Raw genomic sequence first — 26,306 nt, 5'->3', positions numbered from 1 at the left:
ATGTAATCTGTGTTGAATGGTGATTTTAGGGACTATACACATTCATACATGCTAGCGCACCCTCAAATATAAGATATGGGTTGTATCTAAACTTCATTGGCAATTTCACCAATTCCACCTTCCTGCTAAAAACCCTACTCACATCACTCCTCAAGATCCCCTGCACCCCAGGAAATGAAGGTCAATGAGCTGAAGTGGGAGAGGGGTGGCAGGAAAGTTCTGTCCCCCTGATGGAAATTTTAGTCTGATGAAAAATTTAGTCTGAATGCAACCCATTTATTTTAACATGGACATGCCCCTTGCCATAGTGATCCTACTGGACAGAACTAGTATAGCATATTCTATGCAACATGAAACTTGTAATCCTAGGCAATTATTTAATAATTAATCCTGGGAGAAATTGTTGTTTTAGATTTTCCTTTATCCTCTCTGCTTTGACAAACCCTGCAAACTTTTTGTATGTTTATTTAGGGTTTGATTTTTTAAACCATAATTTAAACTGTGGTTTATAATTTTCAGATTACCAGGAGGGGTATGCCACCCAAAGGAGGTGGTGAAGTGGTATTTGTTTGTCCTGTTAAGAAAACAGTAAAGCCTGTTCAATTTACTGACCCTGGCAAAATTAAGCGTATCAGAGGTGTGGCGTATCCTTTAAGAAGGTTGTCTCCTGAAGTGTATTAGATATGTGTTATGGGTATGTAGATATACTTCTGTTTGTGCAATGAACCTTATGTAGTGCAAGAATATAGTGGAATTATGACAAGAGTAGTCATGACATTGGACCAAAAAGTTTCAAAGATTTGCATGTACAATATTTGTTTAAATGTGTACTACTCAGATGAAGTCTCCAGGTGGCTTTTACTAGTTTCAGACAAAAGCCTATAAGCATTTTGACTAGACCAGCTGTCCATGCATAAAAGGGGGAAAAATCAGAACCCACTAGGACCAAGCTTCCTTGGCTAGTTGCCTGGAAGCAGTTCTTAATCACCCAAGGCAACTGCTGGTTACAAGCCTGGTTTTCCCTGTGGTGGTTTAGACAGGAAGGTTCTTGTAGATGGTGGGGGTGGGGGGGAGGAGCAAAAGTGAGCTTTACCTTTCCATCCATTCAGGATGTCTGCTCCAGTGGTGTCAGACCACTTGCCATCAACATAGACATATAATGTTCAAATGGGAACAAATCTTACATGCATTAATTCACAAGACACAGTCAGTGTTCTGGGTAAAATTCAGGAATCTGAACCTATACCCCTTGGATTTGGCCACATTTGAATGTTATACCTATGGTGTCAAAGGCTTGGGAGGGAAGTAAGGTGTACTCTTGCTTCTCCACCCCACATACTCAGAGTGAGAATTATTCCAACTGGTATGCATGTTTTCCCATTGAATAGCAGCCTAAACAGCAAACTGCCAACTTCTTCCCACCCTCCTTTTTTGTTACAAAATAAACTTGTTGTAGGCTAGACTCTTATGTGTCTTATTGTTCCTTTTAAAGTCAAATCAGAACTATGTGGGAATGCCTGAATTCTGGTTATGCACTTTGCATAATTTATACATGGAGTAATACTGATGTTATACTGGCAAAACAGTTCTGATCAGATGTCACAAAAAAACTAACTATCCATTCACAGAAGGAAGCAGTGCAACAGAGTATGAATTACGATGTCATACACTTTGGGCACAATCTTAAGCAGAATTACTTGGAAGCCAGCCCTGTTTTATTCCATTGGGCTGACTTCCAGCACAGTGTTCTTAGATCTGCAGCCTTGGTACATATACAGGTATTGTGGATCAGACATTGGTCTGTTATTCATTCTTTGAATTTTATTTCCTGCTCTACATGGGAGTGCAAGACTAAATTTGAAGACCGAATATTGTCTTTCAGGAAACCAGTATCTGAGTTGTGCTTCTTTCTGCAAAGCAGAGGGTGGCTGAGTTCTCTCAGCTCTGCCCCACCTCAGGATTTCTTTAGAAGATGGATAAGAAACAAACAGATGTTCCTTGCTGGAGACTGATGGACAGTGCAGTCACCTTTTCACATAACTGTGCTATAATATTTTACATTCAGGTTGCAGGACAGAGATTACTGTGTATTGCTAAAACAAACTATGTGCCCCCTCTGAGAGATAAAGTCAGTGCTTCCTTGGTATAGGAGGGTCTCTTTGCTTGTGTCAGGGATTGATGGAATGGCTGTTGTGATGTTGATTAAGCCCAAGGGGTGAACAGAGCTTCCAAGGAAAGTGTGTATGGGGCTCATTAAAATGGTGTTGTAACTCTCTGCAGTAGCCAGCAGTAGACTTCCCACATTCCTTGTGCCCTTTTGTCCTCTGGAATCCAAAATGAGGATGTAAATACCTCTTGGAAAACCACAGGCTGTAAATGGTATGTTTCTGTGTTTAATAAATGGAAGGCAAAAAATAGGAAATGTGTCAGAAATCTCTTGTTCTGCTATGGTCTACTTATCTTAAAGGTATTTTATGAAAAATTCCTTAACTTCATGAATTAGCTATTCTGTGAGAGTTTCACCCCAGATAGCAAATCGAATTGTGGATTCTGCAAGGAGCATCCTGAATAAATTCCTGCCAGATATTTACATTTATACAGATCATATGAAGGGAACCAGCTCTGGGAAGTAAGTTTATTGGACTCTTTTTCCTCCACCTCCTTCTTCAACATGCAATGGTAGTTTACTAAATATGACTGTTTAAACCAGGGAATTCAAAGTGACCAATCGATGAAGACAATATTTAACATTCTTGTTGTTCATTTCATATTTCCAGACCACTTGTGTTATGTAATGTCAGTGAACCCTGTAGACCAGTGTTTCCCATTTGCAGGGTCATGACCCAGTGCCGGGCCACAGAAGCCTCACTACTGGGTCACAAGAAAAGCCAAAACTAGCCCCGCCCCCATTAAAGCTAGCCCTGCCTCATCTCTGTGTTGTGCAGAGAGGAGCTGGGCTGCCTCTCCTTCCTTCTCCCCCTCTCCCAGGGTTTGAGAGAAAAGCTGGCATCCATCGGCACTTTAAACCCATGAAGTGTTCTTCGAGGTATAAGCTTTCCTGTGCCTTGCAGTATGTTCTTTTGGGGAGATTTCCCCAGAAGGCCTGGATGGCAAAGAAGGGTGTGTGTGTGTTTTTCAGCCGGGAGGGGCGGGGAGTGGACATTCCAGTAGCTATTGTTTTTACCAAACGACCCCTGGGCAGAATTGTTGCTGGCTGGGGTCATCTGATGGCGAGGAAGGCTTTTTTTTCCCCTTTGCCCTCCCCTTCTTTCTTTCTTTCCCTGCAAGTGATGCTCTGTCTGTATTCTTGGTGCTGGGAACAGGGGAAGCAACAGTGGGAGCTTCTAGTGCCCTGGCCCCACTGGTGGACATTCTGGTGCTTTTGGGGCATTGTATGAGGGAATTTTGGAATGGATAATCCACTGACCTGATCCAACATGGCTCCTCTTATGTTTATGTTCTTTCTTTCCATGTCTTTCTTTTCCTTTCCTTCCATTTAATTCTTTCCCTTTTTCTTTCTTTCTTTCCTTCCATTTTTATTGGATGAAACGTTTCTGTTCATCATACTGTTGTTGCAGACATAGAAGCTCTGCCAGTGAAAAGCTGGCACCCCCAGTTGTAGCCAGGTGGCCTTCTATGAGATTTCTGTGTGAGTGAGTGAGAGTAAGAGGTGTGGGGCAGAAAGATTATTGGAGATCACTGCGGTATATCTCAACAGCACTGGAAGAGATGGTACTATGCACTTGGCACCATTTTACTGGTCCTGCTTTTAACAGCTGTCTGACACCAACATTAAACTCCTCCTGTAGATATTAAAAAGGATGAAAGTAGTTCACTTGCTAAGTATCTGCACAACAGGTTGCTTTTAAAGGCATGGGAAATACAGCCAGTAAAAAGCTGCAAGCCCCTCATAAATATCCTTTTTGGGATAACTGCAGAAAAGTTTGTATGAACTTTATATAACTTGAAATTAATTCATTAATTGCAGTACAATTCTCTGCTACCTTTCACAGCAATTTCCCAGTGTTTCAACCAAAGAAAAGTATGAAAAATAGCTATCGAAAGATTTTCTTGTAGCTTGAGGAAGGGTTCAAGTAGTAGCAGCTGAAGGAAGGGCCTACTAAATGTGTTAGCATATTTTGAGGTAGAGCAGCTGCCAGGGCCCAGTGTGAGTGGTACACAGTGCTGGCATTCCTGATGGCAATGGCAACAGCACTCCCAACTGCATGCATTGGCCAGTGCTGTTGAGGAAGGGATATGTAGGTGGTGCAGGCAATTGAACATGGGCATTAGGAGTACTTGCAAGCTGGAGAAGAATACACAAACAGATAGGTGCATGTAGGTGTGGGGGTGAAAAGAGAGGATCGCCCACTTTCCACCCCCATTTTGGCTCGTTATGAGTTTCAGAGAGATTTTTCTGAAAATGAATTTACTTCCGATGAAGAGGTAAGTTAGGGGGAGTGCCCTGGAAGTAACATGACAGGGAAAGGTAGAGTTTTGGTTCAGTGTGCCCTGGAAGTGACATCACTTGGTCCTTGACACCACAGGAAATGACATAATTCCTGTCTCCCGGCTCCACACCCAAAGTCTCCTGGCTCCGCCCCCAAATTTTAGTGGGCCACAAAGGAGAAGTGTAAAAATAACTGGGCCACGGGAAAGAAGTTTGAGAAACCCTGCTGTAGACTATGCAAATATCATTGTCCCTATATTGCTAACAAGGGACTAGTATTACTGAAAGAATAGTGACTTCCCATGTGCCAAACTAGTATTTGTAGCTAGAATGAGATTTGACCCATGAATTTCCCAGCATATGCTGTCAGCTATTTGGTTGCTCCCACTCTAACTTTGTCCTCTAGGCAATAATAGTACTGTTCACGTTCCAGTGAACATATGTACAATCCTGCCTGTACATGCATACATCTGTTTGAAAGAAAGAGCCAACATGTGTTCACTTTATGAATGAAACCTGGGCCAGTACCTGAATAAATGTGAAGTTTTAACAATGACACATTCAGCTCTACGTGCATTAACTGTAATGTGAGAATTATTCAATGCACATACAAAGGACAATCAAATGTACAGTGTACATGGATGATATGTGCATTCTCGATAACATGTGAACAAGATGAGTGAATCCAAAGGAAAGCCCTGCCTGTATCACCCTCAGGGTTTCTTGCATCACCTGTGCAAGTCATCTAGATGCTGCTGGTAAGTGTTCCTCTCAGCATTTGACTTCTGGTGGGTTTGAGAAGCCCTTAAAAATTGGAATAGTCTTCCCTCCTCCTCATCCAGGGAGGCTTTGCATTTTAAGGATCTGTAGCATGCTGTGGAGAAGTTACGTTGTTGTAGAGCAGGGGTGTCAAACTTGCAGCATGGGGGCTGAATCAGGTTCCTGGAGGACTTGTATCAGGCCCCCGAGCAACTATCTGTCATCTGCTTCCTTCTCCTCTTTTGCTTCCTTCTGCATCACAGCTTACTTTACCAGGCTTGCTTGATCACATAGGAGCTACAGAGCGAAGCCTCTATTTTCTCCATTGGCTGAGGCTCCTCCCTTGGGGAGGAAGGGGGGGAGAGGGAGAGTTTGCTTTGCCAGGCTCTCTCAATCACACAACAGAGCTACTGAGCCAAGCATCTCTTCCTTCTATTGGCTGAGTCTCTTCCCCCTCCTCATCTCCTGGGGAGGGAGGGAAAGAGCTTCCATTGCCCAGTTCCCCTGATCCTATAGGAGAGATACAAAGCACCTTTAAAAAAAGAAAGCACCTCTGTGTCCTTTATAAAGTTTGTATCTCCACTTCCTGTCATTAAATATTATGACACACATGGACTGGTCCAACAAGGTCTCATGTCAGATCTGGCCCTCATAACAAGTGAGTTCGATGTGTAGAGTCTTGCACATTCTGACCCAGTTGAACTTTGACGGCTGCTGTTGCTTTCCCCTACCTTGTTACCCTAGGCAGAGTGAGCCCTTTGGGAAGGGAGGGTACTTCAGAAGATTTTCTTGGGCAAGACAAGATCATCCCTGTCCCTTCTCTGCATCTTTTTTCTTACTTCCCTCTGTCTCTGTCTTTATATCCTCTGTCCTTATTTAGTGCTGTTAGAAATTAGCTAGGTACTTTAAAGAAAAAATCAGTTCTTTTCCCTTGTTCACCTCATAAAATTGCTCTAGAACCCAGTGTAAGAATATTTTTCCCATGGGTCAGGTGATGGTCTCAGGGAACACATTTGGGGTGAATTTTATGAGGAAAGGAGGTGTTAACAGAGTGCCAAGGTGATAAAATGGACTACACCACAGCAGGTTTTCAGATGGAAGATGAATTTTTCAGAGTTACACTGTATTAATCATTATGTTTAAGTTAAAAACTAGCAGTGCATGTGAATGGCTAGTCTTTTCCCTTGATGTGTTCATTTTTTGTTTGCAGAGAGTTTTTACATAGAAATATTAAAAATGTGACTATGTGCAGTCTGAAGTGGTATAGTCTATTTCAGGGTTTCCCAAACTTTTCTTTCCCGTGGCCCGGTTATTTTTACACTTCTCCTTCGTGACCTACTAAAATTTGGGGGTGAAGCCAGGAGACAGGAATTATGTCATTTCCTGTGGTGTCAAGGGTCAAGTGATGTCACTTCTGGGGCACACTGAACCAAAACTCCACCTTTTCCTGTGATGTCACTTCCAGAATGTCCACCAGTGGGGCCAGGGCACTAGAAGTCCTCCCACTGTTGCTTCCTTCCCCCCCACCCCCCCAGCACCAAGAATACAGACAGAGCATCACTTGCAGGGAAAGAAAGAAAGAAGGGGGGGCAAAGAAAAAAAAAGCTTTCCTCACCATCAGATGACCTCAACCAGCAACAAATTCTGCCCAGGGGTCGTTTGGTAAAAAAAAAAAAAAAAAAAAGCTACTGGAATGCCCACTCCTCGCCCCTCCTGGCTGAAAAAAACACACACACCTTTCTTTGCCACCCAGGCCTCCTGGGGAAATCTCCCCAAAAGAACATACTGCAAGGCACAGGAAAGCTCATACCTTGAAGAACACTTCATGGGTCTAAAGTGCCGCTGGACGCCAGCTTTTCTTTCAAACACTGGGAGAAGGGGAGAAGGAAGGAGAGGCAGCCCAGCTCCTCTCTGCACAACGCAGAGACAGGGGAAGGAAGGAAGCCAAACAAAGCTCAGGCTTTGCAGCCTGTGTCAATCTTCAAGGCTACGTTTTCTCTGCACAACAGAGAGACGGGAAGGAAGGAAGCCAAAAGGAGCGCAGGCTTTGCAGCCTGTGTCTGTCGGTGCGGGTGTTAGCAGAGAGAGCGGTGTGATGTGCTCAACGGTGAGCCCCAGGAAAGAAGTGAGCCAAACACCTGCAGCTAGTGCTAAAACAGTGTATTTACAATATTTACAACACGTGCTCACTAGTGCAGTCAAATACATTAAACACAGGACCAAAGCACTCCGCCAGCAAGTGTACTCTCGAAGAGAGACCTGTGCATTGCAAGCACAGTCCATTTATAGTTCTGTCAGCCAATCCTGGCAGTCCACAGTCATGCTGACTCAGCAGGTCCTTTCCACCTGTCTTCAGCCGGCTCAAACCGGCCTGTAGATAAGGTCACTGTGACCTAGCATGCCAGCTAAATCACCTGCTGTCATAACAGAGCTGTCACGCTGTGTTAAGATAGATTCAATTACTGACAGTGTCAGCCTTCAAGGCTAGCTTTTCTCTGCACAACAGTGAGATAGGGGAAGGAAGAAAGCAGAGCTTTGCTGGAGGTGGGGCTATCTTTGCTGGGGGCGCGGCTAGCTTTGGCTTTTCTTGTGACCCGGTAGTGAGGCTTCAGTGGCCCAATATTGGGTCACAACCCTGCAAATGGGAAACACTGGTCTATTTTATCACCCTATTTTGCTGCACACACAGGACATGATTCTTGATTTACATGGAGATGTTGGATACTTGGCCAGAGTCAGAAGAATTGGATAGATATACTGTCCTCTTTGTAGGTTGACTCGGAATTATATACAGCCTTGACTTTCATGTGAGACCCACCCTCATATTGAAATACTGCAAATCTGCTTTGCCCTTAAGTTTTACAATTTAAGTGTGTGCTATTTGGTTTTAGGCCACGGAGGAAGGCTCTTATAGCCAAAACACGTCCAGCTGAGTGGCTTTTTAGGAGATATTGTTATGTGATTCATGTTCAGTTGATGTACAATTTCTATAGGTTGAATTTTAGTATTTCTGTGTATCTGTCTTGTTTTAAATTGTCAATTGTTACATTATATAATAAATACTTTGTGCCCAGGCCATTGCATCATCGGAGTCAACTTGCCTGATATTTTTTTTACCTCATTTAATTTTAAGCATGACCTTAAGCTCACATATATGCACATGTGCCATTAATCTGTGTTCTTTTCATGAAGAGGACACTATGAAATGCATGCACCACTTTGCAGTGACCAAGGGTTTGTTTATTAGTTGGTTTGTTTTGTGCAGAAAGCGAAAATTGGAGAACTTTCTGGCCAGACGATGTCAAGCTGCATGTCAGGCCTGTGAAACAAATGTGGACTGCTTGGAAAGATCCACTGCAGTAGGATAAGGAGTGGAGGAAATGCTTGGGCCAAGCAGTTTTATTCACAAATACAAGTCTTACTGCTAAGCACCCATCACTGATAATAACAGTGGACATCTTTATCAGAAAGCTAAGAATTACAGCACTGTTTCATTCTTTTTTCAGGTCTCCAGGTTTTGGATTGTCCCTTGTGGCAGAGACGACCAGTGGTGCTTTCCTTAGTGCTGAGCTGGCCTCTAACCCACAGGGAGAGGGTGTCACTGTACTCCCAGAAGACCTTGGCACAAATTGTGCAAAGTTACTTCTTGAAGAGATTTACAGGGTAAATGATTGGTTTACAGTCTCTTTAGAATACATTGTGGAGGTACTGCCCCCCGCATCTCCTTACATTCATTTTTTTCATATTTATGTGGGAAGTGGGGTAGTTGTATTTATTTGACACTGTCCACATTGTATTGCTGTTTGTCCTTCTCATTTTATAGAAGATAAAAGTGAATGCTACAGTCTGTGTAGTGAAATTTATCTTAATGGAGGGAAGTAATCTTTGTCAGAAATGCTACTCTGTTAACAGGCAATTGGAACAAGGTTGTTATTCAGAAGCCTCACCGGCTTGATTCAGATGACATCATTGCAGAAGATCAGAGGCTAAAGCATCATTTTGTGCCTATTGCCAATTCACTCAGCACTAAATGGAGTTCCTGATCTATTAGTGGGCTGATCAAGTCATCAGATATTGCTCTGGCTCTATTGTTTGCTAATGAAAGCCAGTGCAATAGATAGGCCTTATCCTGGCTAGCCTAACGGGTTGTAAGGCTGCAGATGGAGTTGGGGAAACCAACTCACTGCTTCGTAGGACAGCATATGCTGTCGTAGGACAATATGCATCATAGGACAGCATTCGAGGCCAAGAAAATACATGTTTGTCAGTGATACCAACCCATATGACCCATGACCTCTGCCCACCCCCTTTATATATAGCTTATTCACTTGAGTCATTTGTTTTTCTAACTATTTTCTTGTCCCACAGATCCCTGTGGTGTGCCAAATGTAGCTTCCTTGGGCCAAACCCTGTAACAGTTGATGAAAAATAGTGCACTGAGGTTAAGGAACTAAGCTGAATGTTTTAAGTTATAAGAAAACTAGTTTTTAACTTATAGTAGATGCTGTGCACTAGTCCTGATCTAAATTAAAACTGAGTCTAGCAAACTTGATCATCAATTCTTAATTTTCTAGCATCTCCATTTAACACAGTAGGAAGATCTAAACATTAAAAACAGACGTTGTATAGAAGGAAGTCTGACCAGAAGTATTTAGTGGCTGCCACTATTGAACAGAGTTACATTTGTAGGAAAGCTAGAAGTATTAATAATTCTGCAACTGACCTTCTCTGTGGAAAGAAATTTCATTTTTGTGTGCTCTCTCTCTCAAGAGGTTTTCCACTGTTAAGGGCTTAAATGTGTTTGTATGCTTCTTGAAAGACTTGACTATAATGCTGTGTGTTCCTAGTTTGTATCCAAAAAAGAGTATATTAATTAAATGCATGTTGACTTTTGCTGTGCTTTATAAATCTTATCCAAATGGCTCTTTATTCTGAAGAGCCTATAGCTTTGCTTTTAAAATATTCACAGAAATTGGATTGTTCTTTTGTTTTCAAGTGGGTTTAACAGGGAGAATTAGAGAAGTCATAGCTAGTGAAAGAAGTGCATAGCATAAAGTTGCGCATCAGACTTCTCCAAGGAATAAAGCTAATTAGGGAAAGAAGTGTTCTCTCTTTCAAGAAAGCATTTACATCAATAGATCCATTGAGGACAAGATATACAAAGATATTGAAGCCTTTGAATAGAGGAACAACAATGGGCTGATGAACAAGAGTCACTAGATCAGTTATCAGAGCATCTGACATCGATGCAGCCTTTGTTGAATTGATGAGATGGATATATCACTTATCATTGTTCAGGAGAGCTCTGCTGTGACTTGAATTCTTTTGTACTTCCAAGTCATTCCTAGTGGAGAAATAGGCCTCTGTAATTCTGTACATCCTGACCCAGTAACTCTTGGTCCAAAAACGCCTGCTGGTGTTGCAACTCGAGTAAATTGCAGTTGTTGGCTGCAACTGATAGCTGTTAAAAAGCTATCTAGCAGCAAATATTCTATTTTTGAGCAATGCATTCAAGCAAACAGCTGCTTTGCAGTTTCAGTGTTTCTTGGAGGAGACATTGGTGGTGGAAAGTGCTGTCAAGTTGCAGCTGACTTGTGGCCACCCTGTAGGGTTTTCAAGGCAAGAGATATTCAGTGGTGGTTTGCCATTGCCAGTCTCTGATGTGACCCTGGATGTCCTTGGTGGTCTCCCATCCAAATACTAACCAGGGCCAACCCTGCATTTCTATCTAATCGTCAGACTGCTTTTGGACTGAGAAGGAAACTGCTACCCAGTTGATTTTCCCAAATCTCTTTGTGGCTTTTAAAATACCACCGAAGTTAGTTTGGTGTAGTGGTTAAGTGTGCGGACTCTTATCTGGGAGAACCGGGTTTGATTCCCCACTCCTCCACTTGCACCTGCTAGCATGGCCTTGGGTCAGCCAGAGCTCTGGCAGAGGTTGTCCTTGAAAGGGCAGCTGCTGTGAGAGCCCTCTCCAGCCCCACCCACCTCACAGGGTGTCTGTTGTGGGGGAGGAAGGTAAAGGAGATTGTGAGCCGCTCTGAGACTCTTCGGAGTGGAGGGCGGGATATAAATCCAATATCTTCTTCTTCTTCTTCTTCTTCTTCTCGTAGAATTATTTATGTTATTTATAGTCCTTTCTCACTGAAACTGAAAACAGATTACACGGTGCAAGTCAATAAAATCAACAGGATGGGGTCCATGAAAATGTAATAAAAACAAGCAGGAACATAAGAACATAAGAGAAGCCATGTTGGATCAGGCCAATGGCCCATCCAGTCCAACACTCTGTGTCACACAGTGGCCAAAAAAACCCTTTGGGTGAAGAAGTACTTCCTTTTATCCGTTTTAACCCGACTGCTCAGCAATCAGGAATCTGAAACAGTTGAGACAAAACACCAGCAGTAGCATGACATATTAAACAATGCAGAAATTCTAGTAGGTACATGATTACAGAAACGGACAAAGAGTACTAAACACAGTAGTACAGTGCATGGTCCATATTTCTTTACTAAAGCATCTTTCTGAACCATTTCAAAAGCCCTTTTATCCAAGTACAAAAAGCCCTCCTGAATAGTTCAGTTCTGTATAACCTGCAAAAAGCCAGGCGAATGGGAGACTTCCTGCCCTCCTCAATCAAGCCATTCCATAAGGTGGGAACCACAATGGGGAATGTGCGTGTATTGGCAGTTGTTGATGTCGATTTGCAGGTTGGCACCTGCAGACAGCCATGCTCAGCAAGCAAAGGTGTCATGGTGAAGCATAGGGAGGCCATGACAGGCTTTGTATGTGGTACCCAGCATCTTGAAGAGCCTGGTAATTGATGGGCAGCCAGTGCAGTTACTGCAGTATGGGAGTAATATGCATGCATTACCTAGCTCCTGATAATAACCAAGCTATGGCTGTGATCATATCTAAACTTGATAATTTCCGTGTGCCCTACATGGGGCTATCTTTGTTTAGAAACTTCATGTTGTGAAGAATTCTTCTGCCAGAATCATACACTGATTAACATCTGTACAAGGACATGCTTCTTCAGTTCTTGAACAGTTTTACCATCTTTTGAGCAAATTTTACTTTTAAAGCCCTAACTAGATTGGGACCTCAGGATACCTTAAGAACCACATTCTCCCAGATGAGTCTATCTGAGCATTAAGAACTGCATTAGAGGCCTTTCTTTTCATGCCCTTATCTGCTGAGGTGAGGCAGGCAGCTGTGAGGGACAAGGCCTTCTTTATGGTGGTACCTTGATTACAGAACTCTCATAGGGTTGTAGACATGGACCCCAGGCAAAAATTCACCTCCATAGCATCAAGCCTTTAGGATCTGATGCCTCAAGTGCCCCTCCCCCATTGTCCTACCATCTGGCTTAGGTTTCAGGTTAAAATGTCCCTCTTCACCCAGACAGTTGCTATACAATTTGGCATGTAATGGTGTTGGCCATTGAGTGTTAGTGCTTGTATGCTAGCCACTCTTTGATTTGATTGTACCGATTTGGTTAATTCTTTTATCTTCTACCAACATGTTTATATTACCTATTTTATCTACTGCTGAAGTGTATGTATATGACCTATTGTTCTGCTGTGTTTTATAAAACTGCTGCTGTTTTCATTGTTTTTATTGTTATGTTGCTCTGTTGTTTGTACTGATTGTTGCTAGGTTTTTTTGTTTTTTACTGGCCTTTTTAACAGTGTTCATTTTTAGTGTGTTAGCTTGAAAGCCTTGGTTGTGAGAGCATATGGAAATTAAATAAATATGCAGTGTAGGCAGGCTAGCAGATTTTTTTCTCTGTCAGATTCAAAGTGTTTTATTTGCTTGAATCTTTAAAGGTTTTCAGAGGAGCGTTTCTACTGACATAGCAGCAGCAAGAATGTTAACTCTTGCTGCCCTCCAGCATCTTGCATGGAGGAAGGAGATTGCCATTGGGCATTCAATCATGTAGATTCACACAAATGGCTGGCCATACTGACCTGGGTTTTGGACAGCAGTTGCTGGAGTCCGGCACATAAAACTTGATCCTGAAACCTCTTTTCTGTGCAGTTGGGTTGATTAAATGTTGCTCGATCTGTGTGTTTTATCTTCTTACCCTTGAAATGTGAGAACCAGAGGTATTCCAAGGCTTAAGCAAATGTTCCTCCCTTTCTCCCTTTTTTGCCCCTATTTTCAGGTTAGCATAAAGCTTAATTATTAAAATGTTTGTCTTTGCAGGGAGGCTGTGTGGATTCAACAAACCAAAGCTTAGTTCTCCTCCTCATGACCCTTGGACAGCAGGATGTTTCCAAAGTCCTGTTAGGAACACTCTCACCATACACGTAAGTTCTTTTTTTTTTCCTCCCCCCCCCCCCCCCCGCATAAAGTGAAATTAGCAAGCCTTGTGCTATATGCTAGTTGCATTAAATAACAGTTGGGGGGTTGGGCATGTTTGATTTGTAGCTATAAAAGGAATTTCTTATAGCCTTTGTTAAAGAACTCAACAACACTGTATGCTGCCAGATGTCTATTTTTGTGCATTATACTGGATGACTTTATTACTCACCAGTACTGCATAATTCCAGAGCAATAAAACTTGTAGTAACAGGCTGAAATTGGTTCACACATCAGCCAGGGGTTGCTTACCTGGAGGTATTCTCCGGATCCATATTTCTAGCAGCTGATGTTTTGTACTGTTGAAGTTAGAGCTTCTACTCTACTTTGTTCCATGAATATTAAATGTCCAGAATCCATTTGGAAGGATTTGTGTCTTCTCACCATGAATAGATCAAGACACAAGTCATCCCATCTTTATAAGCAGCTCAGCAATATAGCCTTGGAAAAAAACAGCTGAGCTTTCTTTTCAAGTTGGTTTAGATGGTGTCCCACTAAACATGCTCATTTGCAAATGGTGTCTAAACACCTAGATTATGAACTGTCCTTTTTCGGTTATCATGGTACCGGTGCTGTATACGTGAAAGGTACAGTACTGTGATAACTGAAGAATGATGGTGCCATCACAATGAGAACTGAAATCCACAAGTGAATTTTGGCATCTCACCTTAAAAGCCAATGGAGGAAATCTCTGGGTCAAATGGAGGGTGGTCCTGCGTTCATCAATGACAGTCTGGTGATTCTTAAATGTGTCACCTGGCTGGGGAAGGCAAGCACTTGTCCAAGACTTGGTAATAAAGCAATTAACAAGTAATCTTTAGTAAGCTAATGATTACCCTTTGAAGAGTAAAGGTTCAGGGATTCCCAGGCTGTGGGTCATGATCCTGCTAGGGATAGGGATGTGAGTTGCAAATCTGTGATTGCTGGTAGATGGGTTTTAATTCAGGTGGAAGATGAATAGCATGAAGAGAACAGGCATGCAGGCATCAGATGTGGATGTGTGGCATGGTGAGCGTGAGGGTACATGGGAGGGAGAAATGGAGAAGCTGGATTGGGGAGTATCTTCATTGTGGGTTCTAGCACAGAGCTATAGAAAATCTGGGAAAGAGTACATTGAAATATCTCTGAAGGTGAATGTTGATATGACTTGGAATTTAAGTAGCCTTTAGGGAGAGGCTGTCACCAAAAATACATGCAGACCTGCTTTAGAAGATAATACTTCTCCTCTGAATTATACACTACTGTATACAGCACAAGCCATGTGCTATCTCCTTTTTAGAGCTGTTTTCCCCACAGCCATTAATAGGTCTGGAACCTTGCTTTGAAACAGAAACAAAATGACATGCAAGCTTATGGCTATAAAAATACTTCAACTGTTTGTGCTAGTTGCTTTGTGCCTCTGGTGGGAAGGAAGGAGAGAGGAATAATGCCAGACAGCTTTCCTCCAACGGCTTTTTAAAGTGATTCTTCCTCTCAAGTTTCAAATGGAGCAACACATAATGGAGCAAGAAGCATGCTGTTCAAAAGGTTAATATGCTAGAATAGCTGGCATTCACATATAACCAAAATCAAGGAAAAAGTGTATTTTATTTATTCAAATGTTTATACCCAGCTTTTCACCCCAATGCAAACACAAAGTGGCTTACAATATCATTGTCCCCTCTTCCATTTTTTCCTCACAACAGCTTTGAGGCTAGAACAAAAGTGTTTTACCCGCCCAAGGTCACCCAGTGATATCCCATGGCAGAGTGGGAATCCTAATCTAATGCTCTAACCAGTAGACCACATTGGCCAAGCTGTAGTGAACCCTGCTAGTTGCTGAGCTCACTCATGTGCCTTGCTCCTCCCTTCTTGCATGGAGAATCAAAGTTAACAACTGGTTGTCACAGATAACTGGAGTTAATCTTTTACCATTATTCTCCATGAGAAGAGGGAGGAGTAAGGTGTAGCAAGCCGAGTTTGTGGAAACTTTGAATTAACCATGGTTAAGACGTCTGAATGCAGGCAATATTTTACATGTTCTTAGCATTTGATTGTAATAATCAATGAAAAAAGGTTGTCATAAAAAACGATATCCCTCATCCAGAAAGTGATCTTTGACCTAATACTGAGAGTCTTCCATTAAATCATTGTAACAGGGTGGGGCAAGCCAGTTCTTCATTTATGTAATTAGTCTTTATAACTGTGGCTGCAACTGGATTTTTTTTCTTGTTCAGCATGCACAAAACAGAGCTCCAATTTGTGGTGGCTGCCAAGACAAAGGAACATGTCAGGCTGAGCTCTCTATGTTTGCCTGTTGTTGTGCAAATGTAAAAGGTGCTGACAGGCAGACATTTTATGCCCATAATGGCTTGCTTAATCCAGAAGCTGACCAATGGCCCATCCACACAGTGTCTATGATCTTGGGCAAATTCTTCCTTTAGAAATTGTTGTCCTACAGATACAAAGCTTTTATTAGCTGCCCTGGCAATCCCTGTAAGGGATATTCCCACATGTTGTCCTACAGATACAATGCTTCATGCTTTTAGTATAACAAAATCCAGCTGCTCCAAAATGCAATGTGCACATGATACAAATACACACTGGCAAGTAGGCATCTCATTCAGACCACAGACCCAGCACTGATTGCAGTTCCTTGTCTAGTACACTTTTGATGATAGAACTAAGTTCGCTGCTATGTGATGTGTAGACATTTAGAGAATCTAGCCCTTTTCAGAAAACAAAGGAGCTCTCAAAATAAGTTTTTTGAATATTGGAACACATTAAAGTGCCCCCCCCCTTTTGCTTTATTTTGTTTTTGTTTTTGAGAGAGATCAGCCACAGTCTGATCTATGTATTCTCCACTGCCCTCTACTGTCTGCTCAGAGGTTCTCCTCAGTCCTGCTGTTCCAGCTTATTAACACACTTGTGTATTCCAGTGTCCTAATACTGCTGTGGTTTTAAGGTTCTGGTTTTCCTGCACAAGTCTGTCAGAGGAAGCTGGCAGCAATAAATTCATCAATAATAACTTCTCCCTCTTCCAGCATTATTGCTTCTTAGCTGTGGGCAAGATTTTGTTTCTTTTGGAGAACCTCATGGCTTTTTTTTTTTTTTTTTGGGGGGGGGGTTCCAACTGTTTCCTACAGTGGCTGACCAATGTCCCAGAAAACGCACATCAGGGACATAGAGGCCTCTGCACAGGTGCTTATCTGTTTGGAGGGTGTAGGAGGTAAATCATATCAACAAGCATTCTGGCCCACCACTTGCATGGGGCGGAATAAAGTGTGAAATGGAGTGCATCTTCTTCTTGAGGGTCCTCATAGTCTTGATCTGTCCTGCATGATTGCTCCATTCCTCATCTCACATGTATTCATACAAGTACTTGGGGAGAGTGCTCCAGAAATGTGCAAACTTCTCTCTTTGCTCTTATTTCCCTTTATTTTCACCAATGTGGTATCTCTTTCTTTCCCAGCCAGTCCTTGACTTTCGTGGTCCCCTGTCCCATCTTTTAAAGATGATGGTGTTATTTATATCTTGCTTATTTAAAGTTGCTTTTAATGGCATTTTCAAGTCTGGATTTTTCTCCCTGCACTTCTTTTTGAATATTTTTAGCTGCTGGTACTTATAGACAGTAAGACAGGAAGCCCTGGCGTGACTTTGTCCATGGGGTCGCAAAGAGTTGGACTCGACTGTGACTGAACAACAGACTTATAGAATTGTTATTACTGCAATAGTTATCTGTCTCCCTTTTGTGCCAGCCAATCCCATATCCTGTGTGCATCTCATTTTAGCTAACTTCCCCCTCCGCCCCCAAACATTTTCTTGTTTGTTTGCAAAATGCATATCCTGCCTTTTTGCCCTTACAAGGATCACCAAGGTGACTAAACACTTAAACGTATCTGATAAAATTGCATTATAAATTATCAGCTTCCATCCCAAACATGCATCATTAAAACAATTTTTAAATATGTTTCAAAAAACAAAGTTAAAACACATACAAAACATAAAAATTGGTTTGGAAGGAGGGATCACAAAACAGAAGTCTTCACCTGCCTGTGGAAGACAGATCTCCCTAGGGAAAAAGTTCCAGAGCTTTGGTATCATGACCAAGAAGGTCCTCTCCTATTTTTCAACCCACCTAATCTCAGAAGTCCCTATGCTGGGACTGTAAAGATGACCATAAAGGTCAGGCTGTCCTTCAGGTATGGTGGTCCCAAATGATACAGGACTTCGAAAGTCAAGACCAGTACTTTGAATTGTGTCCAGAAACAACTCAGAAGCCAGTGTAAGTGAATGAAACAGTCCCTATGATCCACTTCAGCCAACATTCTGGCTATAGCATTCTGGAAATTGAAGTTTCCAAACACCTTTCAGGGGCAGCCCTAAGTAGAATGCATTGCAGTAATCTAACCTGAATGTAACTAGGACATGCACCACAGTGGCTAATTTTTTTCTGCCTAGGAAAGGCCATAGCTGGCTAAACAATCAAAGATGGTAACACAGACACTTTTGGCCACAGCTGCCACCTGCTTATCCAGCAGCGGGGCTTGGTCCAAGAGCCCCACACACACACACACACACACTATGGGCCTGTTCCTTCTAGGAGAATGCAAACCCATCCAGAACAGGTGACACATTAAATACTGGGTTAGATCTTCTGCCCACCAGTAGCATTTATGTCTTGTCAGGATTTAGTTTATTGGACCACACCGACTCCAAAACTGCCTCCTTAACCAGGACTGATATCAGATTGGAAGGGATCTAAAAACTCTGCCTCATCCAGGAAGGCCTGGAGTTGACTAGCTGTCACCTGTTCAAGCACCTTGCTCAGGAATGAAATGTTTGAGACTGGTCAATAATTACTGAGATCTTCTGGGTCAGTGGTAGGCTTGTTAAGAAATGGATGTACCACAATCTGTTTCCATCGCTTAAGGAAACATGAACTACTTCTTGAACCCAGTCAGCCAGCCCTACCCCCTGCCAGAAGACTTAAGTAACCAGGAAGGCAAGAATCATATAAGCAATTGGTAGGCCTCAAACCTCCAGGGACCCTGTCCATATCCTCAGACTGAATAAACTGAAAAGTATCCCACAGAATTGGACAAGTCAGCATCCTGGCACCATCTGACCCTGTCACTGCTAACATAGAGTCCAAGTCAGAATAGATGTGAGAGATTTTATCTGCAAAGTGTTTAGCAGAATGGTTACAGTGGGCAACCAAGCACTTCCTCTTGTAGGTCAGAATCCAACAGGCCTCTGACCATTTGAACATCTCCACTGGCCTACACTTTACAGATGCAATGGTAGTGGAAAAGTATTGTTTCTTTTTGCCGTCACTGCCATGGAGTATGCTTTAATTTCTTGTGTCCTTTTTGATTTGGTCTTCTTCCACTGTCATGCTAGCAGTCTCCCTTGTCTTTTCATTGACTGCAGCCCCTCAGTAAACCAATGTGTTATCTGGGCTCTAACATATGAGGGAGGGTGCCTGGAAGTGACCGTGTCAATTGCCCAGGTCATGTCCTCATTCCAGAGATCAGCCAAGGCATCAGCAGGAGCACCAGAAAAATCCCCTAGAGCCATCAGAAAGCTATTTGAAGCCATCTGGCTCTGGGAGTGAATCATTTTAATATATCTCCCATCCCTGCAGAATCTTGGTATCCCTATAAATTTAAGCCCAAGTGGATAGCCATCTGTCCATGACAAAGGAACCATCGCCAATTCCCCCACTCACAGATTATATTTCTCCTGCTCAGAACAAAATACGACACAAATATGTGACCTGCACAGTGTGTAGGACCAGTTCATGCAGGCCATGAAATCCTGAACTGTTCCTGACAAGACAGCTTCGGTATGAATGTTGAAGTCCCCCAAGATGACCAGCTTAGGGGTCCTCAACACTCACCACCCAAGAGCAGCTCTGTCAGCTCAGAAAGGGAAGCTGTTAGGCAGTCAGGTAGTCAGTACACAGAATCCCAATCTCAGTCTCAATACTAGGCACACAGCCTCAAAACTGGTAACATCCTGGATGGGGCATCATGCTAGAGGGATAGAATTCTTATAGAAGAAGAATTGCAGATTTATACCCTGCCCTTTTCTCTGAATCAGAGACTCGGAGAGGCTTACAATCTCCCATATCTTCTCCCCCCTACAGCAAAATTTACTTCCATGGCTACCAGACTTATGCTGATCTCACTGAGTACCCTGGAGGGCACCACTGAAAGAGGTTAATCCCTCCTCTAGGCAAGTTTCAGTGATACATGCAAAGTCAGCCCCCCTCATCCAGGATTAAGTCCTGCGGGGAGGCTACTGTTTTTCCTGTGACTGGCCTGGCATTTAGCAGTAGAATTTTATAGAAGAAGAAGAGATTGGATTTATACCCTGCCCTTCACTACTTGAAGGAGTCTCAGGCAGGCTTAAAATTTTCTTTCCCTCCCCCTCCTCACAAGAGATACCATGTGAAAGCTCTGACAGAATCTACTCTTGAGAGGAACAGCTCTGCGAGAACTTGTGACTAACTCAAGGTCACATCAGCAGGTGCATGTGGAGAAGTGGGGAATCAAACTCGGTTCTCCCAGATTAGAGTCTGCAGACTTAACCACTACACCAAACTGGCTCCAGCGGGGTGGGTTGTTGATAATAATAATAATAATAATAATAATATTTAATTTATATCCCGCCCTCCCTGCCTAAGCAGGCTCAGGGCGGCTTACATAGCATAATATAAAATGCAAACATTACAATAATACAATAATAAAAGTACACTGGTTACATAACAATATATATTATAATTCAAGTATATGTATTATTACATTAAAACCATCTAATTAAAACCATCACATTTAAAAACCAACAAATTAGTTTGGTGCTACAGTCTCGATGTTACTCATCTTACAATTTTATGTGACGACTGTACAATAGGTTCCGCATTAAGAAAAACCCAGCTGAAAGAGGATAGTCTTGCAGGCCCTGCGGAGCTGAGTAAGGCTCCGCAAGGCCCGCACCTCCTCTGGTAATTGGTCCCACCAGTGGGGAGCTGTGATCGAAAAGGCCCTTTCTCTTGTAACTTTCAGTTTGGCCTCCTTCGGCCCAGGGATTGTCAATAGATTTTGTGAAGCAGATCTCAGTACCCTCTGGGAAACATATGGGGAGAGACGGTCCCTAAGGTAGGCAGGTCCTAGGCCATATAGGGATTAAAGGTAATAACCAGCACCTTGTAACGAATCCAGTATACAATTGGCAGCCAATGCAGTTCCAGCAGCCTCAGCTGTATGTGCTTCCACTTAGGGAGCCCCAATAACAGTCTGGCTGCCGCGTTCTGCACTAGCTGCAGTTTCCGGGTTCGGCACAGGGGCAGCCCCGTGTAGAGGGCATTACAGTAGTCTAACCTCGAGGTGACCATTGCATGGATCACTATTGCCAGGTCATCGCACTCCAGCAAGAGGGCCAACTCTCCCGCCTAAGATGAAAAAAGGCGGATTTAGCAGTGGCTGCTATCTGGGCTTCCATTGACAAGAAAGGCTCCAGTAGCACCCCCAAGCTCTTGACTTTGTGCACCTTTTCCAATGGCGCACCATCAAAAACTAGTAGGGGATTTCCCTTCCCAGGCCGCCACGGCTCGGGCAAAGGACCTCTGTCTTCACTGGATTCAGCTTCAACCTACTCAGCCTGAGTCATCCTGCCACAGCTTGCAACGCTAGGTCCAGATTTTCTGGGATGCTGCCAGGCCGGCTGTCCATCAGTATATAGAGCTGGGTGTCATCAGCATACTTGTGACAACCCAGCCCACAACTCTGGGCAAGGGGGCGCATGTAGTTGTTAAACAACATCGGGGAGAGGACTGCCCCCTGAGGCACCCCACAATTAAGTGGACGCCTCTGGGACAGTTCTCTCCCAGTTCTCCCCCAATCACCACCCTTTGTCCCCAACCATCAAGGAAAGAGGAAAGCCATTGCAAGGCCAGCCCCACGTTGGCGAGGCGGCGGGTCAGTAACTGATGGTCAACTGTATCAAATGCAGCTGATAGGTCTAACAACATCAGCACCGCCGAACCTCCTCGATCCAGATGCCGCTGGAGATCATCCACCAGGGCAACCAGCACTGTCTCCATCCCATGGCCCGGGTGAAAGCCGGACTGGTGGGGATCTAGGATGGAAGTGTCATCCAGAAAACTTTGCAACTGTAATGCTACTGCCCTCTCAATACTTTTGCCCAAAAAGGGCAAATTTGAGACCGGCCAGTAATGTGCCAATTCGGTCGGATCTGATGTAACCTTTTTCAGGAGAGGACGGACCACAGCCTCTTTAAGAGGCATTGGAAAAAGTCCCTCCGAGAGGGATCTATTCACAATGTCCCATATAGGACACCTAAGCTCCCTCTGGCAAGCTTTAATTAGCCAGGAGAGGCACGGGTCCAGATCACAAGTTGTTGGGCATACAGTAGAGAGGGATTCTGTTAACTTCCTCCAAGCTGAGTGTGTTGAAGCGATCCAGGACTGGACCAGAAGACAGGCACGGGGCCTCAAGTTCACATACTGTATCCAATGTGGCGGGGAGGTCATGGCAGAGCGACGAGATCTTATCTGCAAAGAATTTCACAAAAGCCTCACAGCCTATCTCTAATTCCTTAGCATTTGGCCTGCCTTGCGGCAGTGTTGTAAGATTCCAAATTGTCCTAAACAATTGCACCGTGTGCGAATTTGCAGACGCAATCTTGGCCGCAAAGTAAGTCTTCTTTGTGGCTTTGACTGCCATCTCATAGGACCTCAAACTCTCTATAAGATGTTCTAGTCGCTTCGTCTCGAGTACACCGCCATTGCCTCTCTAACCGTCTGAGTCCTCGTTTCAGCTGTTGCCGCTCTAGGGTATACCACGGGCCAGCTTAACGCAAGGGCGCAGAGGGCGTCGAGATGCAATCTCATCAATGACTCTGGAGAGCCGGCCATGCCAAGACTCAACCAGATCATCAAGAGAATCGCCAGGGGTCCCGTAGACCCATTTGGAACCACTCAGGGTCTATCAGACTCCACGGGCAAGCCAAAATAAGCTCACCGCCCAAATGGACTTGGGGTGGAACATCCACATGAGCCTTGAGGGCAAAGTGGTCCGACCATGGCACTGCCTCCGCAGTAATATCGTCCACCAAAACCCCGGCCCCAAAGATCAAATCTAGCATGTGCCCTGCCTGGTATGTGGGTGATGTAGTAAATTGGGAGCATCCCAGTGTCGCCATGGATGACACAGGTCCATCGCCTGACTAGAGGCCGCATCGGCAGCATGGACATTGAAGTCACCCAGGATCACAAGCCTTGGGTACTCCAATGCCCAGCCTGTTATGGCCTCGATCAGGGATGGTAAGGTGATGACTGGTGCGTTAGGCAGACAGTACACCAGCCAAATCGCCAACCCCTCCCCAACATCCCACGCTAGACTAGCACATTCAATATCGTTGATCCCTGGGGCCGGGAGAGCCCTAAAGGAGTAAGCCTCTCATATGAATAGAGCCACCCCTCCCCCCCCCAGCCTGCTAGTTCGTGATTGGTAAAAGACTGAGTAACCTGGGGGACCTGTTTTGGAGAGGGCCACAGTGTCTCCCTCTTGCACTCAGGTCTCAGTCACGCAAGCCAGGTCCACGTCCTGCTCAAGCAGAAACTCTCAGAGAACCGAGGTCTTATTTATGCACCTGGCATTGCATAGCACCAATGACAGAGGCAAGTAATTCAACCTGGCCCCATTACCTGTCACCGTCAGGATGGGACACAGACCGGAAGGTGGCCGAGCACTACCTTGTCTCGGCCTTCTTCCCTTATATTGATGTCTGTTCTCACCATCATACCTTCCCCTCCCCAGGAGTACTGGAACCCCCAGGCCTATCATCTCCCACTAGTTTCTACTTCAGCCTCAACCAATGTAGAAAGCACAACTCACACCCTGCAATTAATTAACTCCCCAATCCTTGCCAGTTAATTCCCTTAAAGTCAATTGCCAGTCAATTCCCTTGATATGGTTAGCAACATCATTTTGGCTGGAAGACGTACCATGAATCATGGCACCATCTCTCATCCCATTCTTCCACCCTATGCATATCTCTCCCATCAGCAGGCAAAGGACAAGAAGATGATGATAATAATAAAAGTTGGGTCTGGTGCATATGCCTTTGTTCCTGCAACGTTGCAGGGGACATATTGATTTATTTAGAGCATTTCTATGCCACCTAAGAGAACTTACCTAAGGTAGTTTATAGACTAAAAGGTAACAAACACAACCATAAAAGTAATTTGTACTTAATAAACTATTAAAAATCCAGCATAAAATCCTGACCCAGACCATTTAAAAAGTGTACAGACAGCCAGTGTGGTATAGTTATTAGGATCTGGGACACCTAAATTCAAATCCCTGTTGTGCTATGATAGCTTGCCAGGTGACCTCAGACCAGTCACCCCAACCTACCTCACAGGTATGTTTTGATGTTGTAAGGTACTTCAGGTCCCCACTGGGCAGAAAAGCTGGGTATAAAGTAAGCGAATAAAACAGCTTTCAGATAGTCTCATAAAGTCTTCAGGCAAGAAGGAGATTGTCAAAACAATTTTAAAAGATCAACCCTTTAATTAATAGCCTGGGTAAAAATGTTTTGGACTGATGCCTAAAAGAAAATAGCACAGGTGCCAGGCAAGCATCAATTGAATGAGCTTTGCACATATGATTGCCACCTCCCTCCCCATTGAACAGAGAGCTGAGCTTGTGAGGAAGATCTTAGCTGGTAGGCTGGAACAGTATGGGAGGAAGCAATCCTTCAAGTCTCTTGGTCCCAAGCCATTTAGGGCTTTAAAGGGAAGAACCAACACTTAATTTCTTCTAGGAACCAAAGAGGTAGCCAGTGGAGATTTTTCAACACAAGCAGGGCTGAACCTAGACTGTTGGGCACCCTAGGCAGGGCTAACTACTTGCACACACACATAGGCCTATAGGATAGAATGGAGAGATAGGGCTCCCACCTCAGCACAACCCCAGAAAAGGGATTTAAAGTTTAGAACCACTTCTCTAACATTGCATCGCAGTGGCAGCCTAATCTCTCCATTCTATCTATGAGCCCATAGGATAGAATGGAGTCCATTCTATCCTATAGGCCATGGAATAGAATGGAGAGATCAGGCTATGGCGTTACCCCAGAGAAGGGGTTTAAAGTCTAAAACCCTTTCTGTAGAGTCATGCCACAGTGCCAGCCTGATCTCTCCATTCTATCCTATGGTCCTATAGGATAGAATGGCTGGACCCCAGAGAAGCGGTTGTGCTGCCAGCCTGCACCTCTTGGAGACTCAGGGCACAAAAGCAAGAAGAAAGCCCCACCTTCCATGCCTCTTGGAGACTCCAAGAGGCACGAGGGGCTGGGATCACCTAATTTGCCTAGTGGGTGGTCTGGCCCTGAACACAAAGGTGATATGATCCCTACATCTCAGTCCTGACAGTAGCCTGGCTGCTGCAGTTTGGACCCACTGAAGCTTCTCGATAGGTTTCAAAGGCAAGATCTTGAGCTATGAAGCCATTTGGAATGTTGACAGACAGACCTTTTGGCTAGTGAACTTGGTTTGCTGTCCTGTCTGTCCTTGTCATCTCTTCAGTAGTTTTCTGCAGTGCGAGAGGAGGAAGGATATTTGTAACCTGTGTAGGTGTGGAGACAGCAAGAGAATATATAAATCTCCATCCAGATGGTACAGTGAGGCCTGATTAAATAATCCAGCAACATGTAATTGCTTTTGATAAGTGTAGCTGCCAGATTTTAATTCATCAGCACCATGTGAATGCTAATTGTATGATATATTGTGTGGTATTCTTTCACAAGCTGTCTTGAGTTTTGGTCCAAAGATATAACTGGGTTTCATTCAAATCTTCTAAAAACAATTGATGTCTGCTAGCAGATTTTAATGAAATCCTTGCAATCTAGCTTCTCAGATTGTAGAGTGGGACACATCCTGCAGGAGAGTTGTGAGATGCTGGAGTATCATGAGTGTTTGGATGTCTGTGTTAGGGCTGCCAGCCTCCAGGTAGAGCCAGGAGATCTCCCATTTCTACAACTGATCTCAGATTAAATTTTCATATATACTCAGGTTGATTTTCTTGTAGTGAATGGTGACCCAGCTATGGTCCAAACGAATTATAGGTACTTATTGCAGTATTTATATCCACTTATTTTTGCCTTTTTTCTTCTAGAATTGAGTTTCTGCGACATTTGAGAAGCTATTTTCAGGTTATGTTTAAAATTGAAATGAAATCGTCTGATGAAGAGCATAAAGGTGGTGAAAAAGTCTTAATGACCTGTGTTGGCATTGGATTTTCCAATCTGAGCAAGACAGTAAAATGATAAAGAGCCTGAAGATTTTAATGAAACATGAATCTATGCCTGTATGTGAAAAAGTAAAATCCCCTTACCTGTTACACAGATGGTATTGTTCTGTTATGAAACCTTCATGCAATTTTAGTTTGCGCTGAAAAAAACTTACAAATTGCTTTTGTATGTGTGTTTTATTTCTGTCATTTTTGCAAAGTAGCAGTTGCAGTGTTCTCTCTAAATAATCCTTCTTAAAGATCATGCAAAAGCATTATAGAGTTGAAGCGCTCTCATACAGATTTGGGCAAATTATCTTGGTAGAACCTCCTTACAAATTGTTATGCTTAGCTGTGTGACCTGTGCATACTAAGCATAGAACATAAGCATTAAGCTAGAGATCTGCTGCTTTTTTTCTTGTGTAAGAAGCTTGTGG

At 43.6% G+C, this 26,306-nt stretch overlaps 1 protein-coding gene across 1 annotated transcript in view; it reads left to right on the top strand.

Annotated features, from left to right (window-relative positions):
- Positions 1–26,057, top strand: part of RCL1 (RNA terminal phosphate cyclase like 1) — a 39,930-nt gene extending 13,873 nt beyond the window's left edge. Inside the window, exons 5-9 of the mRNA XM_060237379.1 lie at positions 520–644; positions 2,504–2,629; positions 8,716–8,872; positions 13,418–13,521; positions 25,756–26,057. Coding sequence (XP_060093362.1) covers positions 520–644; positions 2,504–2,629; positions 8,716–8,872; positions 13,418–13,521; positions 25,756–25,906 — 663 coding nt within the window. The 3' untranslated portion in view covers positions 25,907–26,057. The remainder of the gene's footprint in view (positions 1–519; positions 645–2,503; positions 2,630–8,715; positions 8,873–13,417; positions 13,522–25,755) is intronic.
- Positions 26,058–26,306: the final 249 nt, after the last annotated feature.

The sequence above is a fragment of the Heteronotia binoei genome, chromosome 4 (assembly GCF_032191835.1).
Source record: "Heteronotia binoei isolate CCM8104 ecotype False Entrance Well chromosome 4, APGP_CSIRO_Hbin_v1, whole genome shotgun sequence".
Lineage (NCBI taxonomy): Eukaryota > Metazoa > Chordata > Lepidosauria > Squamata > Gekkonidae > Heteronotia > Heteronotia binoei.
Note: the sequence above shows the minus strand (reverse complement) of the source record. Positions and strands in the feature narration are given on the sequence as shown.